Source organism: Hoplias malabaricus, chromosome 15 (genome assembly GCF_029633855.1).
Source record: "Hoplias malabaricus isolate fHopMal1 chromosome 15, fHopMal1.hap1, whole genome shotgun sequence".
Classification (NCBI taxonomy): domain Eukaryota; kingdom Metazoa; phylum Chordata; class Actinopteri; order Characiformes; family Erythrinidae; genus Hoplias; species Hoplias malabaricus.
This window is the reverse complement of record NC_089814.1, coordinates 10,267,273-10,295,130: the sequence shown is the minus strand read 5'-3', so window position 1 is coordinate 10,295,130 and position 27,858 is coordinate 10,267,273. Positions and strand designations below refer to the sequence as shown.

Sequence of the window (27,858 nt, the reverse complement as noted above, 5' to 3'; positions counted from 1 at the left end):
GTAGGTGGATTGGTGACTCAAAAGTGTCCGTAGGTGTGAGTGTGTGAGTGAATGTGTGTGCGTGTCTGTGTTGCCCTGTGAAGGACTGGCGCCCCCTCCAGGTTGTATTCCCGCCTTGCGCACAATGATTGCAGGTAGGCTCTGGACCCACCGCAATCCTGAACTGGATAAGTGCTTACAGATAATGAATGAACTGTGCATCTTAGCTGTTGTTTTCTATTCAATGGTGTGGTTAATGCTTGAGGGAGGTTAGCCATGACAGTATGGTGTCAAATCAGTGGGTCTATAGGTTGTTTTTTGGTGTGTGGGTTGTTGGATCAAGAACCACTGGTCTAGGCTATACAGTGGTAGATGAAGTACATCTCAATATTTTGAAATCTTCATAAACATATGATTACTCCCTCTGATGCATACAATTACATCAGTAGAATAATCCTAGAAGTTCACGCAACATATGCCTGCTACAATATTACTGTTTATATTTACTAGTGATCTATTGGAACCATTTTAAAATTACATACAAAATGGGAGGACAGCACAAGAAATAACATTTAACAAAACAATATTCAATTTTATAAGCACTGCTATTAACCCTTAAAAAGGTATTAACCATAAAAAGGAATAAGTAAAAGATAAATGCATATATATGACAAAAATGAAGTGATAATGAAGTAAATAAATAACTTTCAGTGTCCAAACCTCAATAAATTAAACTACCACTGATTAATCTGCTTTTTTTAAATGTAAAAAATTAAATTAAATTTTAAAAATTAAATAGTTTTCTCTTTTAAAAACCTCAGAAATTCCATTTGGGGCTTAAGGGCCACCATAACACACTGCTGCACATTTAAGGAGGAGCGGAGAATTAATTAAGGGGCTTTACAACTAAGGAAGCTCGCTTTTAAGATCAGGCTATTTAGCTTAGCTTATGTGATAAAAGAGACAAAAATGGATATATTGTAAATATATTTCAAGCTGAAAATGATTTCGACTCGGTTGAGAGTCATTTGAAAATGACTCTTTTTCTGTGCAGATACAAAAAGCATATCTCACACATTCATCCAGGAGAATGGTCTGGATGGGTGGGAAAGCGTGTGTGAGGTATGTTTTGTGTGTCTGTGAGAGGGAGGAAGCAAGGAGAGACAGAGAAATGAAATGCAAAAGTCTCTCATGGAAGCTTATTTAAAAAAAGTGACAATTTGTAGTCTGCTCACAATACAGCAATTTGCTACACTGAACTGAAAACAAGCCGCGATACCTTCAGCGTATTGGATATATACAGAGAAATATATTTAAACAATATTGCCCAGCCCTACTTCAAGACTAAGCAGGATATTTGAGGCTATTCTAAATGAATTAATTCTACGCCTGCATTTCAAACAGCATCTTAAACAGTGTGCATCCGTTTAAAGCTCACAAGAAAACAAGATACCAGCAGAAGGGCAATTCTGTCGTGCGGTGTTTAGAGAGATGCGTATATCACCATATGCCGACGCACACTTGTGTTTCTGCTCCATTCATTTTAAAAGTGACACGAATGACAGTCTCACTCGCAGTAATTCACTGCAGGCAACACTCCCGGAAAAAACAAGCCACCGCTCTTTAAATCTCCTACGAAATGTGACCTGAAATTTACAAGATCATTACTAGTTTTCCAAGATGAAGTTTTTGAAATATTGAGGTTGACATGGTGTGACAAGTATGAATGAATATTTCTAATGCAGATAATTACAATCCAACCTCTGGGCTTAATGTAGGCGTTCAAGTCAGAAAATGTTCCTGCTTTCTTCTGTTTCGTTAACATTTGCTATGACCTTGGGTCTCTTACAAAGCTTCTTAATGATAGAGTGACTCACAGGCTTCTCCTTTTATTCCTCACCTTATTCTAGAACAACCTGAACTTAAACCGACAGACTCAGATGAAGGGTAACCCTAAAAAGAGTCTCCTCCTGGAGTGACTCAGTCTGAGCTTCAGGTTAGCATATCCTTCACTGGAGTCAAAGTGTTGCACGGTGACTCTCATATTTCACTTTGCAAAAAGGCTATAAAAGACACTATGCAGATTATGTAAAGCTCTTTCTTTTGTCATTAACTGCGCTGAGGCCGAGGTGACCGTTAACCATTGCTGTGTGGATAAGTGCATTTCTACAAAGAATCACCACAGGACCGCGTCACAGTCCCCGTTCTCATGTAGTGGCTGCATTCAGCATACCACAATGGGCACAGGAGAGGAAATGACAAAAAAAAAGCGCTCTGATCACCGTTAAAAAAGCCTTTCAGCCCTCCATAAAGGACATCTATTATCACAGTCATGGAAGAACATGCCTTCTGCTTAAAAAAAAAGCTGCTGTATAAATCAATCATACTCTGCTTTTTACTCTCCTCTTTAACCTCATACTGAATAAGGATACAGAGGGGCAAATTTCTCCCCAGGTTCACAAGAAGAAATAACAGATTTAAAAAAAAAAAAATGACAAAACCTTACAGTGGGGGGGTAGTGTTCGAGACACCTTCATAAGCTCAACATGACAGCTAACAAACAGGACTTTTCCAATAGCCATCACCTGTCAAGGCTGCGTTTGTGAACACTGATGTGAAGTTGACAACACAAATGTCAAGTAATATCAATATTTCCTGACACTGAGTTGTGTCATGACACTTTTGTGGGTAAAACGACAATGCACTATATAACTCTCGTCTCCAACTCGGTGCATAACACAGTAACACAGTACTGATAACACAGCAGAGCTTAAAACATGAGAAGGGAACTTATTTTTGCTCAGAGTTCACCTCAGTTATGACCTTCAGTATCCCACTAACGTACAGACTAATGTAAAAGTGTTAATAATGATTTATGAAGGTGTATATTGGTTGATATAATGGGCACTGCACATGCGTGTTCTTTGTAGAAGATCAAATTGATGTGCGGCGCACCCAAACATTTGCATGTTCTAAAGTGTACTGTATTCCAATGTACTACTGAACTACACTAAAAGGTTACCACAAAAAAATCTCAATACCTCTGCGTCAGGTGCTATTTTGGACTTTATTCTGCATCATGTTTCTTTATTTGAATACTATAGTCCAAACGAAACGCATTGTGCTTCATCCACACCTGGTCCCCTCGGTACTGCATTTGGATCTTCTCTGCCGCTGTCTGCTGAATGCCACCTGGCCATCCAGATGACTCCCCGCCTTTCTCTACTGGGCTTGGCGACTTCCATTAGAGATGTGCCAAAATCCATTTAGTATGAGGCCAGGCTGCTGCCAAACATCAAACACTTAGCGGTGTTGTATTTCCACTTGAAAGTGAACGGGGAGCCTGAGATTGAGGCTCTAGCTGAAGGTCTTTAGTGCTTTAAACCTGGGCTTTGAGTCCTTTGAGCCTCCCTCGATTTCAGCTTCCCCTAGGCACCCCGTAAACTGCTCAGAACAAGCAATGAGTCACTCCAAACAGCCCCCACACAATTCTAAGAGCTCGCTGTGCAAAAACATGCCTCTTCCAAAGCAAGGAAGCATAGCACTCTCTCCATTATTAGGCTGCTCCCCATAGGCTTTGAGGAAGCTCCTCAGGGTTGAAGGTCCAATGCCTGTACACCACTGTCAATTGTTGTACAATAGATCTATAAAGCCTGAAGCTCATGCTCAGCTGGTCAGCCAAAAACAAGTACATGACTTGCGAATTTGTTTCTATGGTGAGTGGTGAGGGAGTTCCATTATCATCGTCAGTATCACAAAAGAACAGTCAATAAAAGTGCACTGTGTTTTGTACTGATACACCACAATGCACCTTTTATTCGCTGTATAGCAGCCTTTACCCAGCTCCAATACAACTGTCATGCTCTCTTTTTTGCTGGACCGCCTACCGTGCCGGCCTAGAAGAGGCATTTTTGCTTACTGACTGACTTGAAATGTTGAAACGTGGATGCGCGAGCAGGAACTGTTAGTTTAGCTGTATTTCACAGAGAGAGTTTAATGTGGCGCTAGTACACCTTCTATTGTTAGTTCAGCTATATTTCACATTCCAATTCTTTTCAGCAGGTTTCCACTGACATAAACTGGTTTGTGAATGAGAAAAATTTGTTCTCAACTGGAACCAAAGAACAACAGGTTCTTCAGCGGGAACAGAGTCTGAATCATAGTTTGTGCGCTCAGTTTGTGGATGGTTCTGAGGCTGTATTTGGCTCTGTGTTAGTACTCGGCAACATTTACATACGTATTACATCTTACAGAGAGAGGATGACTGCTAGATTTGTCATGTTTCACGTGGGTTTGTAGAATTAGTGTGTTTATAAAACTCCATATAGCTGTGCACAGCCTCCTTATACTTCACGTGTTTTACTCTCTATATATTTAAATATTATGAACAAAATTTGTGCTCCTTTTTTCATTTCTGTATTTCTTACCTATCTGCCCTCCATATTTTCAGTACAACACAATCACATACTAAAAACCATATGTAAACAAAGAAACACCTCTGTGACAATGGCTAATATCGATCCGACAAAACTAGACTTGCCTAGTTTCTCTTTTGCTCGTTGTTTTTTTTTTTTTTTTGGCTGAAAATGATTTAGAAGACATTTGCTTCTCCACCACTCTAGTGTAGTTCAAGCATTTCAGAGTTCAGAGTTTTTACAATATCAGACAGAACCTAGCTGGTTTAAAAAAATATATATATATAAAAATTATGTATTTAAAAAAAATAAATCAAATATGTTTTCAGATGTTCATTATTGATAATGAAATGGCTTAGACATTCTGAGGGATTCCTTGGTTTTATTTTGGGAGAGGGTTAATGAGGCAGGCACTGAAAAAAAGTGAAACTTTTCCAGCGAAAACCAATCTGTGTAGATATCATTAGAGCAGACGTTATTATTGTAAATTCAAAGTCATTTTAACTCATGAAATATTAAAAATCGGCTCAACTTCTGAACCCCAAATTGCATCAAACATTAAAATGAGTACCATTTTAGCATGACCACTCTCTAGTGGTGGAATGTTCAAAGCCCTGAAGCCACACACACACACACACATACGTTGTGTGTGTCGTTTCCCTGCCACCTGCGTCTATGATCTAAGCATCCTGCATCCTGGGAAGCGAGAGTGTGAGATAGTGGAGAAAACGGAGGTACTTCTAATGAGGGCAAACCGGCAGCAGCAGCAGCAGACCTTAAAATAAATAAATAAATAAAACTGCTGGAATCATTTGCCGCTGACTCAGAGGGAGGAGATGGAGGCAGAGTGAGAGATGGGAAGAGAGATGCGGCAGTCGTGAGGGAGCCTTAAAGGAAGACTGATCGCTCTAAGGAGAAGATTTACATTGGAGACGTGGAGGAGCCTTGAAGCGACACAACAGGCTCAGTGCAATCCACTTAGCAGATAAAAGCACCAGACATCCATATTTACAGGCGGGCAAATAAGGTGGCATAAATCAGGCCTTCAGGAGACTGCAGTGCCTGACACTGACACAGCTCACTCACCAGCAGCACCGTCAAAGCACACCAGCACCAAGCTCACTCATTCAGATAAGTGAGAGCAAAGAGTGGAGTTGGACGCCGCTGCTTTATATCCCACTGTAATCCGATAAGCAAACAAACCGCACAGCTGTGAAAAAGAACAAAGACTAAAATGGGTGTATATATAGACACTAACAGTCACTGGTTAGATTCCCGTGACCGGCAGTAAAATCGAGGGCGAAAAACAGAATGCTGCCCTTCTCCCTTAGTCCATGGCTGAGATGCCCTTGAGCAAGGCACCTAACATGCCCCCAAACACTCACCAGGCCGTCAGGGTGGCTGCCCACTGTGCGTGCGTGTGTTCACTGCCCCAGCGCAATAGTGTGTGTGGCAATGGATGTGTTATATTCATTGATTCCAATATCTCTGCCTTCTACCTTTAAAATTGGGGTTCAATTCCCTCCCACACTGTGCCACACCAATAAGACTCCGAATAATACATTCGTCTATATCTGTAAGATGAGAAAAGGCAAAAACGTACTATGTAAACGTAATAACTGGTTCAGAGCAAAATCTGAGCTAATACACAAAAGCAGGTCGCAGGTTGTCTACAAAGGTGTGAAAGCAATCGAAAGGGTGGTGAAAGCTAAAGATGATGCAAGTGTAAAAGGAGTGAGGTCAACCTGGCGAGTGTAAAGTGTGTGTGTGTGTTTGAGAGAGAGAGACTCAGGTAAAGGCCCTGAGGAGGCAGGGCTGCAATGGCCAGCTGCTACTGCTGATTTGCCGCTCCATTGAGCATGTTAATACAGCAGAGAGCTGGGTGCCTATGGAGGGGAGCAACGCGAGTGCTTTCACTGCACTACTTTTCTTGCCTTCCTTCTTTTTCTTTTCCTCTCACATATAGGCATCCCCGGACACAATGCTGCAAACTTTCAGCTGGAAGAAGACCAGTGTTATGAGCCTGTAGACACTGCCAAGGGAAATTTGAGCTGCACATTGATGCTGTCGCCATTAAAGATAGAGTATATGCACCAACCGCCATCTCAATCCCAGCAGACTGAGCAGGGAAACTTCCACTCACTCTCTAGCACACCAACATAGTCCCCCAGTGGGCCACAAGAACAGTGGAAAATTCAGGATAATGTGTTTGTGAGTTCCTAAACAAATGGCTTGACGAAAAATTTAATTTACAGCATTTTCCACTGTCCCCATCAATCAGTCAAGACATGTTTGATGTCCAAACTCTTCTCAAGTCTGGCACTGGAGATATGATGCTAATATTTTTAACAAACACAGTAAATACTTACTTAAATACAGTGGAACCTCTACTAACGAACGCCTATACTAACGAACTTTCCAAGATACGAACCGGGCATTCGGATATTTTTTGCCTCCACCAACGAACCATGACTCTAGAAACGAATCCGAGCCTCCGCAGAGCCGGCAGCTGGAAATGACCACTAATCCCAATAGGCGAGTCTCCCAGCGCGCCCTGACTTGAGTGAGCGTTTAACATTAGCAAATTGTAGTTTTAGCAATTTAGCATTAGTGTAAATAGCAGACATCGAAATTCGTGCTAAGTTAAGCCGTATCTACGATTCGTCTCCCCACATTCACCCGCCTACTCTCCATTATTCCACCCACCCCCCACCTCCCGTCATACAGCCAGTGCCTGTGTTACTCCTCCAGCCAGTCGTCACGACTTCAAGGTAGCGATGTGTAACCACTTACAACTTTTATTTCTTTTTTATTACTGTTACCACTTTATTTCTTTTTTATTTTTAGTAACGCTACATGTATTTTTTTTACTAATACAATACAATACTAATTTGAGAGTTTTGTAAACATATATCAGTGCAAAAAGTGTGCCTTCCGGGGGGGTGGGGGTGGGGAGGGGGTTGTCACGGAACGGATCAAGTTCGTACGTAGAGGTTCCACTGTATATGTATTTTTTACAAATACATCCCCAAGACTTTTCTTAACCTTCTCAAAACATATCCGGGTCATAGTCAATATCACTAAGGCTTGGTAAAATGATGTAAAGGACAGAACCTCTTGTTAAGCTGAAAGCTTCAGGTTGTTATTTTAGACAGGTGCTGTGCTGAATACTGCCTCCAATACATATGCATGAATGTCATGGAGACACAAGGATGATGGATTACATTTCAGATTTCAGCTTCGGTTAGAAAATTTAAAATAAACAGCTATTCGTATAAAGGAACAGCAGAAATTGTTAATGTAATCTGTGATGTAAAGGGGAGGCAGACGCTGGTCCAACATTGCTGTTGTCTATAATGTCTGTCAATTGTATCCAGCAAAATTCTGAAGGTCGCACACATACAGAGCTCTAAACTACATTTAGAAACCAGCATGTACTTAATGAAGACCTGGATACAGTGTGAGAAGAGCAAGAGAAGGGTTTTTGCTTATTGATTTTAGTGTTTATATGCTGCAAACCTTGTAGCTCCAGTTCATAAAGACCAACATGATCTAAAGTCTATTGGCTGATCAATTACATTCGGGGCTATTATTCAGGGGAAACGGTAAAGTAGATTTTTCTCTAAAGGCTTCTTAAAAGTTGCGGAACTATGCTGAAGCTTTGAGCAAAGCAGAATCTTGTGTTTTGGTTAGTTGTGTCCTTAGTTTAACATTTTGTGCCTCTAGCAGAGATCTTGCAGGGTGGTAAATGGTAGCACACACAAACACACGTGCACACACTCTCAAACACAGCCTTGGAGACTACACTGCTGTCAGAAAAGGTAAATAACACCCTGATTCCTTCTCTGTTAAGTTCATAAAAGAGCCTCAGTGGCACAGAAGGGATAGACTACAGCTTTACAAATCTTATCTCTGCTATCGAAAAAGGGACAAATAGAACAGTCTGTGATGAGTATTGTATTACAGTAACAATTAATTTTATTTCCCTCCTCCACCAACAAGTAAAATCAATAGTGTTCATTTAAAAATGGTTGCTCTATAGAGACCGTAAGGAAATGATCTTCAGGGCCTGTGTGGAAATGAAATCTGGCAGAAAGACCAGTAGAATAAAAGGCCAAAACTAACAACTAAACACTTTGAAGAAGCATCTACTTCTCAGAAAATCTGAACGGAATATTTACGTTACTGGAAATGTGAGTGAAGCACTTGTGCATTAGGTCCATACAGAGGGACGTAACTGACAGCAACTGAAACACAACAGTGCTTTATAGTGGATAGGGCAGGACACACACACACAAACCCTCATATATATGTGCATATATATTTTTCCACTCCCACCCCCCACGCAGACTCACCTCAGCTGGTACGGAGGGTTCATCAGCTCGTTTGATCTCAGGTTCTGGGCCACGCAGGGTCTGCAGGAACAGCGCTGCCTTCCTCTTGCGCTCAGCCTGGAGTTGCTTCTCCTTCGACTCCTTCAAGGCCTGAGCCAGCTTCTCCCTTGCAGCTACAGCCAAGCGGTCCTCCAGCTTTTGTTTGGCTGCAGAAGGAAGACAACAGAGTTAGATAAACCCAGGCCAAAAGGAAAGTGCTTTACTGGATGTATATTTTCAAATGTGTATTACATTTAAATCAATCTGCAAACCATGGACCCACAAAACAAACTCCTCCACTGGCATTCCAAAACATACCATTTTATCAGCTTTTGTCTGCAGAAAGTCCTACCTGAGTATCTGCCTTCAGGTAATCTGTTTCTGAACCAAGCTTTTGTAGCAGGTGGTGTTATCTATCCATTTACAGCAAAAAACTTTGTAAATAATGGCAGTTACTTAGGGAGAAATTAGAGTCTGTTCTTTCTCAGCTTTAAAAAATTTATTTTAATGAACAGGCTGTTTGTGTTTCTGTGTCTTTAGGACTCATGCACATGAGCCTATTCTTATATGGTCTTTATTTATAGGGGAATATGCAAAGAGCTGGTGATTATACTTGGGAGATATATTAAGGAAATACATTTACGCTGATTATTGTCATTGGTCCACAATTAATTGTTAATATACGGATATAAAATGAAGGCAGAAGCCAGCCAAAATGTTTCTGAAGTCTGACTGGCACTGTATAGTAACTGATCACATACGCATCAACACACATCTACTGTGAAATAGCATTAAAATATTACTCAAGATAAAAATAAATAAATAAATGTCAGTGAGCCTCATTAGGTGAGGTGCATTTCCCTTTAAACAAACAGGCACTGAACACAGGGCTGTTTAGATAGTGGAAGACGCTGCTGTTGTGTTTGATCCTCGTGGTAAAGCTTCACAGTTCTCAAAGCATCTTCTGAAACCTCCGGACGGGACTGACAGAAAGAGGACAATGGGCAGTTAATGACTGACAACGTTTATTAGCATGGAAAGCAGACAGCGGGTGTGTTGCGTTTCAAACCCTCTGCCTGGCAGCTGGGGAGATTTCTGACTGAGCCCGAAATAGCTGTCTGGCAAAGCAAAGATGGACTTGTAGGTGGAACTTGAGTTTGACAATAGCCCGGCTTAGCTAAGCTTGAGTGGGCAGAGCATTCGTGTGTTTCTGCAGTTTGTTCGACGGAAGTGCGCCTCAACATAAGTCACTACATTACACAAGCAGAGGAAAACACTGTCCCTATCTTTCTTTTTCTAAAAATAGGCCTCCTGCCATGCAGCATCATATTAAACACTATGAATACTACGGCTGAGAGAACACACTCGTAGCTCAATCGCACTCAGCAGATGAAAAGGGCAGCGAGGAGGAGAGGAGGTGGGAGAAAGGGAACAGTGTGCAGAAACAAGAATACGAGAAAAAGGAGATGAAATAAAAAAGGCACATGTTCAGACATGCCCTAACAACAACATATTTATTTATTTTTATTTATTAAAACAGCCTGGCTATAAAACTAGTCTATGGCAGCGACTGCTGGTTACTCTGTAGGTAATAATGTATAATAAAAACACTCCTACGCAAAAAACAAAATATGTATATGATCATGGATACAGTCAAAATAATCTGAATTCTACTCGTAATGCCTAAAGTTGTTCCTGTATTCAGTACACAGTAAATAAAGCATCCTCACAACAGAGAACTCTATAAGGGGAGTTATCCAGTGTTTTGCATCAATGAAGCTGTGCATCCCTGATAAATATTTAAAATGTTACTTGTCGTGTCAGGTAAGATACTTTCAGTATCAGTTAGACAGAACTGAATTCAAGAGTCTGTATCGTAAACATGTCATAAAACCATTACAAATCCACAATGAAATACACCAGTGCAAAGGTTTATAGAGACGTCAAACTCCGCTTCCTGGTGGTAAAGTTAGTAACCTGCTTTCCTGCGTTCAATAGAGTTGATTTAGTAAGTTGTGGACTTCTGGACTGGCCCTAAAAAGCGAGTGCATAAACCAGGCACCAATAACGGAAACCAACAGTTCTTAGGGTGATACAGACTTCCAGAACAAATCAGAGTTACAACTTGGCCAGTGATCAAACACACATGATCCACGGCCAAATTAGCTAATGAAGAGAGCACATATATGCACTTTACTAATTGGTCCTGATCAATCCAATTAAAAGCAATTGGCTCATTCAACATCAGCACCTTCACTGGGTCTCAGCAGCCAAGTCTACGACACACACAGGACTACAGCTTCCAAATTCTGCTTCTGTAATGCACACTCACATCATCCATCCAGAGAGAAAGGCAGGATCGTTTTATATAAAAATATCTCAACAACTAAAATGAGAAAACTTGTACTCGAACACAGGAGCAGTGTATGGGACATTATTTCTAATGGCACTGCACAGATACGATATACGCAGCAGCAGACACTCGATAACAAGTGAATTCAGTTCATTTAAGGGGCATCCACTGTGTGGATCCTGGAGCAGCTGCACATGAGCTTAAAGTTTAAGATTATGAAGAACTCTCTTGTCTTCAGTACACACACTTCCAACTTCATACGACCAATACCTCTTGTGATCCTTGTGTGGGTTTGTGGTTAGGTTAGATTTGATCTTAAGTCCCTAATATTGGCTGGTTTCTGCACACTGACCTTAGGCTGCATGGTGATGACGCATTTCTCCTTATGAAACCTCTGGCAGTCGATGGAGGTAGACAAGACAAGAGTCTCGAGAAACTGCAGCCGTATGTATTTTTCTTGCGTATGTACTTATTTTTTCATAGAATGCTACTCTGTTCTAGCTCACATCCTCATCCTCATCTCCAACTCATTTTGAAGGGTGCTCAGACTGAGACCCCAGTGCTTTTTAAATACAACTTCATGTATACACAGACACACACACATATATAGTCCGCTGTGCATCATCTTCCTTTAGTTAATGATGTGCAAAATTCAATCCCACAATAATGCAATAAACACCACACAGATCAAGATTTAAAGGCGCTCAACCATGAGGGGAAAAAAATCTTCCTTTTTTCTAGACAAATATATGGCCACTATTTAATTTTCAAAACTTTTACAGCCTAGTGCATGCACTCCATATAATCTGCAAACACATTTTTAGTTCAGTGTTTCTGTAATGCTTGTATCTTCATGAAACTGAACACCTGGGTTCACCTTAAAGCCTCAGAATTCCTTAATTATATGAGGAATTCATACCATTTTGGACACCAAAATCTAAAACATTCAAATTACCACCTGGTTCCTTTTATCAGTATATACCATATATGTGCACTTCAGTTTTAAAATCAGACTGTACTCCATGCATAACTTTGTTAACCCCTGTTACGTTAGTGGTCAGGACCTGCACAGGAACATTAAGATTCTAAATCTAGAGGACTAGATGAATTTACAAGGTATGTGTACCTCAAGAGTGTAGAGTGATTAGACGCTCTGCTGCTGTGTCTGGTTCAGTCACCATCACCAAGTCAGTGTCACTGCAGCACTGAGAATACCTGCTCTGTGTTGGTGCTGACCATTGAAGAACATGTTGAAAAGGGGCTAGAAAAGCATGCAGAGTAACTCATGAAGATAATGTGTAAGTGATGAGCCTACAAGTGCAAATATAAATGGTCGGTGCACTGATAAAACCAACATGTTGTGTTTAGATACAAAATGATTTTAAATGTTTTGGCTTATGAGTGTATATATATATATATATATATATATATATATATATTAAAGACACAGCAAGCATGCAGAAATGCTAAATAGTGGGCGTGTAAAAATGAAAAAAGACAAAAGCTAAGGGATGAGAATAAAATCCAAGGATGATTCAAGTACCAGCCCGTGTAAGTGGTTCAACAACTGAGAACTGTTGAAGAATCCCAAAGTGGCCAATCCCCTGAGATATACTGTCCTTCCTAAGTTGGGCTGCAAGTGCCCTACAAGAATGAAAAGTAAGTAAAGTAGTATGAGATGTGTTCTCTTGCAAGGATACAGAATGTCCTCTGGAGAACGATCAGCCTTGCTGACATCTAAAACCATCCTAAAAAAAAAACAGTGTCCCTTGCACTTGTGATCCTGTCTGTAGCCAGTTCCTGAATGCTGCTTTACCTCTTGCCCAGAGTTTCAACTCCTCTCTGACTGAGCTGAATTCTACACTTCTGCAGCAGAAGTGAAACGTGATGGTCCAACTACACTGCAGTGAACCCTGCAGTGTGTACATAAAGCAAACCTTCATTTAGAACAAGGATTTTATTTTATTTATTTATTTTAAATCTTCAGTACTTAGAACTATAGAACTAAATATGTGCACGCCGTTCAAGTACTAGGGTGACCAGTCAAGGTGCCCGTATTTAAACCCTGAAATCACTAGTAGGTAATCTTTAACAATGTAAAATAAACATACATTGCAGTAGGACTCAAAGCATATGAGGTATATTACCGCTTTGCTCATATTTGTATGTCAATATATGTATTACACTTTGGACGACCATAAACCTGAGTTTGTTGCCACACATTTGTGAAGGACACAAGTGATTTTACATAAGTTTTACTGTTGTTATGGACCTGACGGAGAAGGCAGAGATATGACGGTCTGACGCTGATGACTCCTACACTAAGAAACAATATGAATACATTTATCTGACCACCATTTTGCCATATCATCCAATGAGGATAAACCTATAGTGGTAAGTTGTACCTCATCGGCTCAGGAAATTAATAGCAATTGTGTGTTCTCTATAGTTTATGTTTAAATCAGCAAAACTTGTCCAAGGGGCGCAAACAACATTTTGCATACCACTGTATATTCACCACGGTCCTTTTCATTTCATTACAGCATGTTGCATTTGTGCATGACTTTTTGCCTTGTTTCATAATGAGACCTTTCTGTAGGACACATTTACGCATGGCATTTTCTTCCAACTGCCTTCTTCCTTTCAAAAACAACATTTTTTCTTTTTTTGCAGTGGAAAGGGCTTGTGTCAGCCATTCAAATATTCCAGGGGAAAAACGGTAGCAATGTTAAAGCCACTATTTTATGCCTTACACATACACACTGCTTGTGCAGCTTTAAAACCGCAAATGTGTGTGATGTGGTAGGTGCTTTGTGAATATTAGCTGAGATAGGAGAGGACCATTCACTCCTCTTTTCAGCCAGAGAAAATCACATTCAATGTCATAAAGTCAAAGGCACCAGAAAACGTGCATTAATCTGCACAGCTGCCACCATTTTCTGATAAGTGTGCTGAATTAGAGCAAACGCAGAGCTGCCGGAGGTTATATGGCTAAAAGGAAGCAGTCGGTCCACAGGACAATTTTGTCCCTATCTCTGATGACCAAGAGTGCAGCTCATTGCTGGACATCATTTCCATATTCTCCAGCTTTCCATATCGACGTCATCTATGATATTTGCCAAAGTCCAAAAGACTATTTACAATGCCCTTTTGTCCAGCGTTCCTGAAGTTATGTGGATTTAGGGTTTATGACAGGATTCTGGGTAAATCCCAGACCATGGAGCCTGGCCTCATAAAGTATTACTGAGATATAAGCACAACAGTGTAGCCAATATTGTCTTAGTATTAATACAGGTCTAAAACCCTTAAATAAAATGGGTTAATAGCGATCATGAGAATTACCCTATGAGATACTGCCTCAACAACAAACAAAAGTAATAACTATAACATTTTTTACTGTGACCGCATCCAAAGCAAAGTATCATTTATAATCAGAACAACAAAAAACACTTTTCAATCTAGCATTTCATTGTGTAAAACAGACTGAAAAGAGAATGAGGCAAATGCCAATACTGTCAACTGAAACAGATACACAAACAAATGAGGAATACAGGAGGTCCTCGTGTTACGTCAGTCCTGAGTTACGATGTTTCGTGGTTACGACAAATCTCCCATTTACTGTATAAAGCCTTGTTTCGACTTAAGTGGTTTTGCGTCGTAAACGTCGTAACGCGAACTTCGTGTTTGGTGTGCGCGGCGCGACGGAAGAATACACGGTTACACGGCTCGGGACCGAGGAGGATATGTGTTAGGATACGTGCTTACAGTATGTTATTTACGTACAGTATGTACGTATGTTCCGACTTACACCGAAAATCGGTTTACGACGCGAAGTAGGAACGGATCAACGTCGTAAGTCGAGGACCCCAGTATATAAAATGAAGACATTTAAGCACTGTAGCCTAACGTTGCCTAGTTGTTCGAGTTTAGTGTATGTGAAATCAAATTAGAGTTTGACGGTATGATGGTATCACGTTACCAGTGTTTGAAAATACCTGTTTCACATCCATCTGCATAATAACAAAGATGAGTCCAACTGCACCCCAAGAGAACTGCCCTCCTCCCCATTGTTGGCTCACAGTAAGACGGTAACACCAATGGCATAAACATCATTTTCACTTTTTAAAAGAGGCTAGTGCAGATTTGTTTGGAAATTACAACTGATTAAATCTCAATGTACCTGTTCCTTGGACTACCACAGAGTTAATAAACCTCACTCTGAGAGCTAATGTATGGCAATTAAATTGAATCCAATTCACACACAAAGCAGGTAAAGACCATATAAGAATATTAGGAGCATTTAACAAAAAATCTTTAAATATAATTTTTCTATTAAACAAATTCCAATTAATAATTGAGGATGTGAATTAGAATTCAAAGGTCTTTGTAGAGCTCAAAAGCCAAGCAGATAAGCCAAGCTTACAGGCTCCCTGTCTGCCCCCCAGCATGCTCTGTGTTTGGTAAACAGCGTAAAAGCTCATAAAAGAAGATATAAGAGGGAGAGGAGATTGGTAGCTGAATCCGGGCATCAGTAATCACAGCATGTGACTGTGATCCTTTTACAGTCCATCGATACAGATTAGGCAGCTCCGGGCCAATCAATAGTCCTGCAGTGTAGCCCAGTGTGGCGCTGACTGAGGGCTGCCTTGCTGCAGTGCCATTTGTTTCACTTTCTACAAGCTCCATTCGGCCAAGTCTCTGGCGTTCGTCTTATTATGCTAATTAGCCTGGCGTTCTGCTGCTTAACGGATCTCCTGCTGCAGCTGCTGTCAGGTTGATCCAGTCTAAACTGCATGATGGAACGCTCCGCAGACGGCTCTTTGCTAGTGTATATAGAATTAGTTAGATAAGATCAACTTTAAAAAGCCTTAAAAACTAATTATGGAAAGTATAACAGGATCTGCATGCTAGGTATTAAAAGTGTAACATGTCTGAGCTCATATGGGGCTCACGTCCCTGGAATGAACTGTGGTAAACGATGAGGTGTGAGCAAGTCTCATTCTCCAGGGAGGAACTTGGAGGGAGATGGGGGCAAATGCGTGGGATTGACTGAGTGGTATCCTTCCTTCACAGTAACCCCCACCACAAACTCCCACTTAATTAGAGAGGACAGTTAGTGCCGCTGGTGAAGCAGACATTTAGACCATATCCATTACATCACACGGCTCACTCCTTCAGTGCATGTAATTTAATACATTTACAATCACTGAGACACAGCTGCATGCCAGTCAGGGTCCCAGAATCATTATCGGTGGAGTACAGTAAGTTCACTTTTTTCTTCTTCTTCAATCTGGTGACAATTTTTTGGGAGCATGTATAAGAAATACATTTTTTTTGTCTTCACCTACTTCACTGTTAAGTTGTGATTAGGAATAAAGTCCAAAGAAAGTGTCCAACCCAGCAGAACTGTACCACTATTGCAGAGGTGTTTTTTTCCCCCTCTCTATTCCCATGTTTTGACATCCATGCCTTAAAATAAGGGCCTAGCTCTTCTCATTCCACAACAAAATAATGACAAAGTACTTTAAATAAATGATGGCAGAAAACCCCAATTTAGTTGATGACACATATCTGATTAATTGGTGACTATTTCTTTGTTCCACAGACCATAATTCACCATGTTTTCTCAATGTGAATGACAGTGAACATTTTCAAAATGCATTAAAAACAAGTAAACAAACTAAAAGTAATGACTGACACTAACGGTACCCTAGTCCAGAGAGTTTGTGTACTGGGTCTATTTTATGCAACCTCAGGGCATGAACAGTGGAAAAATGAATAAATATACTTTGAAATAATATAAATATATTTGCATATTTAATATTTGCATTACTCTGTTCCATTTTTAAAACAGAAACAAAAGCAACAACAATCCTACCTCCAATTATTTGTGTTTAAAACAGAATTAATTTTTATGTAATGTCCTTCAGAAATATTTCCACCCTTGGTTACTATGAGCAAAAAAGGCAACCAAGTCTTTGCTATTTATCAGTGGAAACATAAAAGCATTGGGACACGTCAGTGACCTTAGAAAACCAAAATGTTATCATTAAATAAAATCCTCAAAAGCCTATCAAACTGTGGCCCCCTAGAAACTCTAATTCGCCATCCATTTCGCCATCCATTAACATTGGAGAGAAGAAAAAAAAAAAAAAGAGACAAAACGGGTTTGACTTTCATGACCCAGGATATGCTTATAAAATAATAGCTTCACGCACAAAGATACCAATTCAGGAAACAATTAGGCAGGGTTCAACAGTAACGATTGCCCGAACGCCCAGGGCTAGTACTACGTGACGTACTACGGGACAGCAGCACAAAAAAATCACTTCCCCAAACAAGGTTCATGTTGCTTTGGGGGACAGCATGTTAGCAGGACAAGATAACTGAGGCTAAACTCTATTTATGTGAATATTCCCCCCCTCCTCATGTAAAAATGGTCTTATCCCCTCGTGTGTCCAGTCAAATGGACCGATGATATCATCTGTTGGTAAAGAGTATCAGATGATAAAAAATGGATAAAAAATGGGAAAAAAATGCTTTGTATTTGCTTCTTTCCTGGCAACTCATGTATATTATGCTCTGTCCCAAACAACAGCCTACTCCCTAAAGAGTGCACTTTTAACATTTATAAAAATAAGTGTAATTGCAGCGTGACACTGACACAGAGGTATAAACGCTCACAACAGTGTGGGTTATCTGTGTTTCTGTGGTGGCTGAAGGAACTTGTTGACTCATGTGAAATTGTCAAACTATTTACTTCACAGCACTTTGTCATAATTATGCACATTACTAAATGTGTCAAAACTCCTCTCTCTCTTAGGAGCAAATTGAACATTTATACTAACACAACACATGACGCAGTAACTGTTTCTCACTGTTTCTCAAAAGCTCCTAACTGCAACATTCACGATTGTAATCAAAAACCACTTTTATAAAATACAGATTATGTTTACTCACCATAGCTCTGCAGTCTGTTTGCGAACTCAAAACTGGTCTAATGTGTTTATGAAGCCCCAGTGTCAGTAAATGAGTGGAGGAGAGGAAAAAGAAAGGTAAGGGGGAAAAAAACCTCTCTCTCTCTGCATCTGGAGCATTTTAGATAAGGAATAGACCCTAGATAAGAAAAAAGTACCATTGCGTACTGCATTTAAGGCACCAATTTCACCAAGTGTTTTTTTAAATATTCGTTTTAAAAATACTGTGTTACTGCTTTGTTTGTATTAGTGATTTTTATTTTGACCCTGCCTGTTGGCTCATTTGTAACAGAGATTTATGTTGACAGACCGTTTGTGATGTAGCAGTTGAGTGAGGCAACAGCGAAGCTCTTGGAATCCATCGTTCTAAGGCTGACTTACTGAAGATTTCTCCTTTTAACCCTCATCCTGTGTTTACACTCAGCACGTATTTTTCACCCAACCAATGTTCACCCCCAACTCTTGTCCATATGAGACTCCCACACCTCACACAGACAGAACCCTGCTTTCCACTCCTCCACCTGAGTGATGTTGTTTTAGATGTGCAGCCATGCTCAATGTGTTGCCTTCTGGCTCTTGCGATACAGTGTTGACAAATTGTAGCTGTTTTATCTACACTCTCCGTTCACGAGAAACACTGCTGCTCAGTCTGCAAGTTTTTACAGCAACTCTGCGTGGAGATTTTGGGAATTATTACTGTAAGAAGTAACAGCAGTGATCAAACTGTATTCATATACTGTTGAACTTCTGAAAATAAAAAAAATTTGCATCCCAAACCAAGGGGGTAGGGGGTTGGGAGGGAAATCCGTATGGATTACAGATCATCCGTGTTCCTATACACAACTATTGTATAGCCATTTATCATTACTTAATTGATATTTCCTTACTTTTTGGGCGGCACGGTGGTGCAGCAGGTTAGTGTCGCAGTCACACAGCTACAGGGGCCTGGAGGTTGTGGGTTCGATTCCCGCACCGGGTGACTGTCTATGAGGAGTTGGTGTGTTCTCCCCGTGTCTGCGTGGGTTTCCTCCGCGTGACTGTCTGTGAGGAGTTGGTGTGTTCTCCCTGTGTCCGTGTGGGTTTCCTCCGGGTGCTCCGGTTTCCTCCCACAGTCCAAAAACACACGTTGGTGGGTGAATTGGTGACTCAAAAGTGTTCGTAGGTGTGAGTGTGTTTGTGTGTGTGTGTGTGAGAGTGAATGTGTGTTTGTGTGAGAATGTGTGTGTGTTGCCCTGTGAAGGACTGGCGCCCCCTCCAGGGTGTATTCCTGCCTTGTGCCCAATTATTCCAGGTAGGCTCTGGACCCACCCTGACCCTGAACTGAATAAGCGCTTACAGATAATGGATGGTTGGATAATTGATATTTCCTTCCTTTTTTATATTCCTGATAAAAGCAGCCACCAAGTACATTAGGTTCCGCATCAGTAAAACATTCATCTGTGGCATCCTTCTTTTATTCAGAGTTTTTCCTAAAGCAAACACATGATCAAGGTCAAGAGATGCTTCTGATCCTTAGCTGTGACCCTAAGGCTTTTTATCACTTGTTTACAGATGCTAGAGTATGCCATTCCACTGATCTTTGCAGGACGCCCACTCAGTGTATCAATGCTGCTGAATTTCTTACAAAAAAAATAAAATAAATAATAATAAAAAAAAAACTACTAACGCCATCTTCTTTTGTCTTTTCAAGGCACTTTCATCCTAAAGGTTCACATACTTTTTCCAACATATTACCTTCCACTAGTCTTTTTAATTATTTTTTTCTTAACAGTATTATCATATGCTTGCAAGCGCCTCTTTTTAGCAGCCAAAAGGCTGCAACTGCTGCTAATTCAAGATAATCCTATAGCAAAGTAATTCATCACTGGGAGTGATTTTCATAACGTTCAACAAATTGCTTCTTGTCCCTTTCAGCCTACACAGTGCTTCATAGCGGTTTGCTGAGAATAGCCGTGTAGCTCCTCAATAAGGTGTGATTAAATAAATGAGGAGATGATTATGTAACTTCCTGCTTGACTTTAGTGTTCTGTGCACACAGTGGAAATATAAAAGGCAGTAACTGGCGGCTGAGTGAAGGTGCACTGGCTGGCATTCATCGAAATGAAAATTAGGCATTAGCACACCCAGCAGAGAAGCTTCAGCTGACAGAATAATGACTTGAGAGACTGCACATGTATTAGGATGGGTGCTTTTTATAGAACTATCTGTCTAGGGTAGCATAACATTTGGCATTTCCTCCAGCACAATGGATCTCAGGTTAAAGATACCCTCAAAAAGAAGCAAAATAAAAAACAATTCATTAAATAAACATGTTTTTTTTATTTATTTATAAGTACGCTGCAAGCAGCCTACAGTTTTACCCACAAAATCCAACATCACAACTGATCTGCCAAAGCAATGAAGCCCTTACATTTTTAGTTATACTCTAGTTATACTATGGCACTGTAGTAGTTTTTTTTTTTTAAACCTAAATTTACAGATTGCAGTTTTAACAGGGAATATTCTTTCTGTTTTTGTCATATTCTGCGTTCAGTTTAACGGAGTGAGAGAGCCGGGATTTCAAACGTTATAGTGCAAGGACGCAACAAATAAATGATGCAGTCAAATAAAAGTTGACAAGCAATTAATTGCCAATAATGTAAACATTTGTTAGTGACGCAATAACGTGCTTTTTTTAAACAATTTAAAAGCAACACTTTCATGAAAAAAAATAGCATACTGCTATTTTGCTTACCCTTGTTTTTAAATTTTGACAGGAAAAAAAATGGATACTGGTATTTTAACCAACAACAAATTCATTAAAAAAGTGTATTTTTAATGAAGTTTAATGAAAAACTGATGGCTAAATTAGAGGCATTGACTAATCACGTGATTCATAATACAGATATCTGAATATTCATTTCCATAATCAACAGATAATATCTTTAACAAATAATTTGTTAAAGATTTGTGTTTAAGATTCTACACGACATTCCCATATAACCAAGAGTCATGCAGCTCTACACATCACAGGCATGTGTGTGTGTGTGTGTGTGTGTGTGTATGTAGGAGGAGCATACAATACCTTGCTTGGCCTCCAGCTCCTCCTGAGAGAGTGTGGGCTTCTTTTCCTCAGGCTGTGGAGGAGGTAGAACCTGCATCTCCAACCCCGCCAAGGCCTGCTCCACCCCCTCCTGCTCCTCCTCCTTCTCCCGGTCCTCATCGGAGTCATCATCCAGTCTCACTCTGTTCTTTTCCAGGGGCAGCATGTCATTCTCTTTGGACTTTATCGCGAAGCAGATGGGTGCAAAGGACGCTGGGAAGCGAGATATCGAGATACGGTATTATTACTAAATCTGTCTCATTTAGGCATGGTCATTAACCTTCCTCACTGGGCAGAAAATGTGTCCAGCAATGATGGCCATTAGGACCAAAGACGGGGTCATTACAGATGAGCTCATATCTCAACACAATGAGCACTAACACAGTGACAACCTCGCAATGACACTCCACTCCCCGAGTAGCAGTATTAAATTTGGGAATATTCAGGACAACAGCAGCAATTAACAGACTGAGGGAGAGCCTAATTGAGCTAGTGGCAGGAGGATTTAAGTTTTTTGTAATTGGAGTTGGACTGGTGGTCTGGTGCTGGAGGGCACATCTACTGAGGTGTGTGAACCAATCTTACCTTTAATGAGTTTGCCCTCGTTACTCTGTTTATCAGAGGAACAGTTTGCAGAACCTCCCTCATTGCCTTGCAGAGAGCTCTGAAAGAAAGGCAGACATTCAAAGAGTTATGTATTTAACTGACAAGACATGTACAGCCCATAACAGTTAAGCAAGCCAGAAAGACACGGATAAAAAGATCACTGCATACTTCACATTCCTCTGAAAATGCTTTGACTAGTCTAAGACTCCTGTATACACTACAATCTTAATGGCACTCTAAGCCACTTTATGTGCTTTTACTGGGCCAGGAGGAGGTATGATGACTGAACGGTTACAGGAAAAAACAGACAAGAATTCGCTGAGCAGTGTGAAAAATTACAATAAAGAATGTGAAAAAGGGCCTTTTCAGATCGGAAAACATGGCATTTTTAATGTAATGGAGCCTTCAGCCTGCCACGCAATTTAAAACCCCTTCGTGTGTGATACAATCACATTACGACTGGTTAATCGGAACACAACCCCATCGTAAATCGAGGAGCATCTATTTGCCCAAAGTCCAACTAAGTGAATTCAGCTACTTCCAAAGGTTCATCCATTATGAATGCAGACATTCAATTGTGCATACAGAGCTTGTAAGATCTCTAGAGAGAAGCATAAAACGATAAGGGATGCACTGAAGTAGCCGTACATGAACCTAAGGTAACGAGTCCAAGTTCAGCGTGCGGAGAAGTTAGCCCCCTGTTCACCTATTTTTGTGTTGATGTCAGACTTTCCGAGACGTGTTCAAAACTGAAAGTCTCTGCTTTTTCATGTGCAAAGAGTAAAAGCCTTAAACTGGGCCAAATGATTGGCTTGAACTCAGCTGCCCACAAAGTTTAAATTTCAAAACTAACTTGTGGTCTCTTCAAAACACAGCACTGCACTTCAAATGTGTGTCTGGCGCACAGATTCACAAGCAGGTGAGGAGGAGAGAAAAGGCAGGAGGGAGAGAGTGAGGAGAAAGTGAAGGTGGCACAAAGGTGATGGAAAGTGGAGGCAAAGTTATGTCAAAGAAGTATAATAGAAGTTTTTCAATATTTTACACTTCTATTAAGGAAGTGTCTGTGGGTCGTCAGTTGAGCCCAGCGGAAGATGAGGGGTCATGAGGCCATTAGCTTGCCTAAAAATCTCTCTCCCTGCAGAGGTGAGGGATGATGGGTGAGCTGATGGGAGAGCAGCCAAAGCAGATGAGATTTGGGACAGGCCACTCAACAGAAACAGTGAGAAAGGGGGAGGGAGGGAGGGGAAAAGGAAGAAAAAGAGCATGTTTCAACACCTTAAATGACATGTTTCTCTGGCTGCTCTGAATTATGAAATCTCTTTAGGGCTGCTTGCTGTTTGTTTCCGCCTTGCTGCTCGGTCCCGTATGGACAAGTGTTTTCATTAATGTTTTAATCAGTTCTGGTTGTGGGAAGGGTCTCCAGGCACTCGGTCGTTGTGTCATCCGACATCAGCGCATTAATATCAGAGGCACATGAATATGAGAGTGGGGCACTGCTATGGCTTGTTTGTGAGCAGAGCTCATCGTATCATGGACTTTGGTTAATACATATATTTGTATGCAAAAGGGTAGGGTACTGCAGACTTTCTAAGGGGCATATTCCTGCTACAGAAAACACACTACACATTTCAGAGAGCAATATTAGTAAACAATGTGTGTAACCAGAACATGAGCCAACTTGTTCTTCTGATGGTTTATGACTGGTGAGAGAATCAACTCATTCTTCAAGAAATATCTGTAAGAAATCTCAACGAACCATGGCATGAACAACATGAAGCAGCAATCAGACTCTGTATTTAACCCATGCGTGACAGAAAGCACAAACCGCAGTGGGCAGCCTACAGCGCACAGGGAGCAGAACAGTGCCAGGACCAGCAAAACACCTCTTTATTTGAAGTGTCTGCATTTGTCTTTTAAACCCAAAAAAGACCAGCTATTAAGAAATCACGCAGGTGTAGTTTTGGATGCCAGGGTTCAAATACATGCCCTCTTTTTTGTTTTGGTTCCCCTGAATGGTTTTACAAGTATTCGCTGCTGGGTGAATTTAAAGTCACAATGACTTGCTGAAGTTAATGCTAGGCCTGTCACAACAGCCATTTACTCTGGTTGATAAATTGCTCCAGAAATAAACATGATAAATAATCTTTAAGAAGGAATGAACTTTGAGCAAAACCTATTAAGAATATTCAGATATTTTAACAATTATATAAAAAAAGACATTCTATATAAATAAGCATTAACTTCATTATTCTTTTATAATAATGCAAGCATTTCAACACAACAACCACAAAACAGAAAGACCTGAGAAACCCAGAGAACAGAACAGCCCAAATGGCTAAAATATTGGTGACCATAATTCTCATGTGAACAAACACAATGGGCTGTACTAAGGTCAGCAAAAACTACTGAGCAAAAGGAGTAGTTAACAATCATTAAAAATGCCTGGGGTAGGTGAGGCAGGGCTAAATTGCTGCAGATGTTGCCCATTTAATGCACAGTTAATATTTATGAGCAGAATTTAAAATTATACAGTAAAGTGTATAGTAAAGGGTGAATGTTGTTGAGGAAAAACAATATTTTAAACAAGTAAACCGAACATAATAAGAATGACTGCCTTTGCATTAATTGCATTTGGCCATATGCAGAAATACAGCATTAAAGGCTAAGCACCAGCGATATGAAAGTGTCAAACAAATAAATACAGTGGAATTTGAGTTCCTAACTTGTGTTTATTGATAGTCAGAAAACATGTTATTTCTTACTAATTCAAGGAATAAGGTTTAAAAGACCGTTAGTCCCCCCCCCCAACGGTGTTCGGAAACTCTAATAGGCGTCTTGCCTGTGACGTAGATGGTGGACAACAACTCTAGAAGCTGCACTTAATTTAATACAAAATGAGGAAAAGGTGTGTTGTTTTTGGCTGCAATCATTCAATGTACAGTGGGACATCTGTGCACAAATGGCCCAAACATCCCAAAATATCCAGAAAATGGACTAAATTTGTCAACTTTAAACGGGCACTTTGGAAAGGACCATCCGCTCACTCCGTTATCTGTAGCTCATTTCACTGGCGCTTTTCCAACAATATGGACATGTAAGGACACCAACGAAAGGTGTTCAAGCGCCTCTGTAACATGGAGGTAAACAGGGTAAGGACACTCACTTCGCCTGTTTTAGTTGGTGTTAGTTAACGTTAGCTTGACTTGCTAAACTCGGTGTCTCAGATTATACTCGGCTACGTAGCTGCAATACGGAGGTTTATAGTGTTGGATGAATTTGAGTTCGACTTCGATCACATTTACAAGAATAACGGTACATCTAAATTTGAGTTTAGCTTATTGCTAGGCTATTGTCATGAATAATGTTGGTTATTTAGCTAGATACTGTCATAACAGTCAGTCATAACAGTGTTTTACCGCGGTGTTTTTCAGCTGTTGTCCACCAGTGACGTCACGGTTGCGTTCAAGAATTTCCGTAGCGAGCTCGGGTTTTTCCGTCAATTTAATAAAACTGTCCGTTTTAAAGCAAATTAAGCTGCTATTTTCATTTTAATTCATACTTATATATGTCAGTAACTAAAATAATGTGAAATATTCATGGAGGTCCATTAAGTGGTGCTTAGCCTTTAAGAAGATAAAATCTTTTAAATCCTGTTTACAGACAACGTCAGAGTAAAAAACCTGAAGAATGACCTGGAAGTGGTTCTGTACGGCCCAATCCCAGGTTTAAGAGCTTTTCCATCAGAAAGTGGAGCACGGTCAACATGTACGGCGTCTCATGCTAGCTAAGGCGAGCTAAGCCGGATCAAAGCCAGGGAATAAGGACACTTAACCTGCAGAATACATGGAAGCGAAGGCAGAAGCCATTTAAATAGATTTCAGTAAAGACTAGTTTTTTCTCACTGCGCCAGTTTAGCTAAGCTTGATATAAACACCTCTCACAGACACAGATATGTCCTTCTTACATACAGGTCAACCACAGGTCAGGCATCTTTATTTATGAAACCTGTGGCATTTCACATTATTTAACAAAGTCTCCTTAATGTGAATGCATGATCAGTGCCAAGGTCAGCGGTTTAAAATGGTTTAAAAAGATTGGGTCACTGTTTCAAATTACAGCGTCAGGTGGTTTAAACCAATGATTGTGTGTGACTGGAATTTTTTTCAGAGGGAAAACTATTAAAAGGCAAATGTTAATATGGAGTTTCCAAGGATCTTAATGAAATGTCTGTGATATAGTCAAATTCACACCAGTATCAAGCACCACAACACCTCTCCCTGTTTAAAGAGCCCTGTTCAGAATGGTCAGTTTGGGCATCTGTTCTGTTAAATGATAATGAGCCACCGCTAGCCTCTAAATGACCATGCAACAGCAAGAAGCAAGTGAGGAAAAGCTTAGATTCAGCATTGATGTTCAGTTCTCTTATTTCTCTAATCTCATTTTGATGTTTTGGCTTGGTTTTCTCATGTCCCAGCTGTCATTTCATCCCCTTTTTCAATCTTGGTTGCCTTTTTTCTGCTCTGTTTTTCACTGTTTTGCCCAGTTCTAATTTTTTTTTTCAATTTCAAATACACAAAGAAATGAAGAAATTCAAATGAAGAAATGTTTTATCTCATGCTTTCTAACGAAGCCTACACAATTGGGTTTTGTCATTTTCAAAGTTTTTGGGGTGGTAGTAGGTTTTGGTTTGGGTTGGCGATATGGCAAAATTGATCACAATATTTTTTTCTTGATTCAAGAGGTGTTTACCTCTTAACACACCAGGTATTTTTTTCCATTTACTGCCTGAAATTACATACTCAAATCTTGAGGCAGTGAATATGAATTTAATGAAACTTTAAGAAGCAATGTTCCTCAAAAGCCTTCAGAATTTTTAAAGATACTGAAATGAATCTTTAGTGGTCAAAATATGATCAAAACAACAAACAATATTAGGCATTTTTCTAAACTTAATTTGGAATCTTCTTTGAAATAATCCTTTGGAATCTTCACAAGACCCCAACCTCTCCATAAGGAAATTTATTAATTTTTCTGCAGAAAAAAAGGCATTATCTAAGTTTAATGGCAACACTTTACATTTTACATTCCATGAAAAACTAATCTCCAAATGGCATTTTACCCTCACCATACAGGAAAAAAATTCTGACTCACCTAGATTTATTCGATATTTAGTCTTGTTTCTAACCCAGTACTGTTCCGCTTTAAGGCCAGATGTGTTGAAAGGAGGGAGCTTTCCCTGATTGGCTGTAGAGTGAGGCCGCCTCCCTCGCTCCCCTCCTGTGTTTAAATGGTCTCAGTAGGGAAATGACAGGCAGTGGAAGGGATCTAAGCTTTGGAAACCTATCCATTGTTTTGATTGTTGTTTATTTTGATTGCTGTTGCCATATAAAACTGTCTGTATCATCTCTCGCGGTGCGCATCTGTGAGAGTCCGAAGCTTGGATGCACACCCCTAGTGGGTAGGGGTTCCAGATTCCCAAAACAATATGCAAAAACACTGGAAAAGTCCCATTTAAATTTCAGTAGATGAAGGGTCCACATTCTACTGATATATAACACACTTTAAAGTTATAATATTTATACTTAATCTTTTCTATTATTTTGAAACATTTCTTTGACAGACACACGCAATTATGCAAAAGTTTGAAGGATGCATTCTTATCATCCACTCAGAAAATCAACAAAAGAGGTAACTTGACAATGGGGTTCCCAAACTTTTGCATAAGACCGTAAATTCTCCTGAGTTTCTGGGAACAACATGGTCCACTGAGTGCTGCAGTAGATTAAGCTCCACTCTCATCTCCACATATCATTACTCCATTATATTTCCTTGGATAATTCCTCGGGTAGCCTAATCTTCGGTGACTAGGTGAGAACATTAGCATTTCTATCAATTCTGTAAGCTAGAAGATTCATCGGTTTCAAAGTGGGCGCGATCCAGCAGGCTGCCGAGTTGGAAGATCCAGATGACAACTCTATGAGGCAGAAGAATCTCTCTCCCAAATTGTTCAGGTGGCAGAGAGGGTAAGTGGGAACAATGAATGGAACTCAACAAAAGGCAGAAGAATAAGAGC

At 40.2% G+C, this 27,858-nt stretch overlaps 1 protein-coding gene across 1 annotated transcript in view; it reads right to left on the bottom strand.

Annotated features, from left to right (window-relative positions):
• The window catches only part of sfswap (splicing factor SWAP), a 112,263-nt gene that overhangs the window by 43,812 nt on the left and 40,593 nt on the right, over positions 1 to 27,858 (bottom strand). The window contains exons 11-13 of the mRNA XM_066645883.1: positions 21,765 to 21,843; positions 21,162 to 21,392; positions 8,750 to 8,934 (exon numbers count right to left, since the gene is read on the bottom strand). Of these exons, the coding sequence (XP_066501980.1) occupies positions 8,750 to 8,934; positions 21,162 to 21,392; positions 21,765 to 21,843 (495 nt within the window). The remainder of the gene's footprint in view (positions 1 to 8,749; positions 8,935 to 21,161; positions 21,393 to 21,764; positions 21,844 to 27,858) is intronic.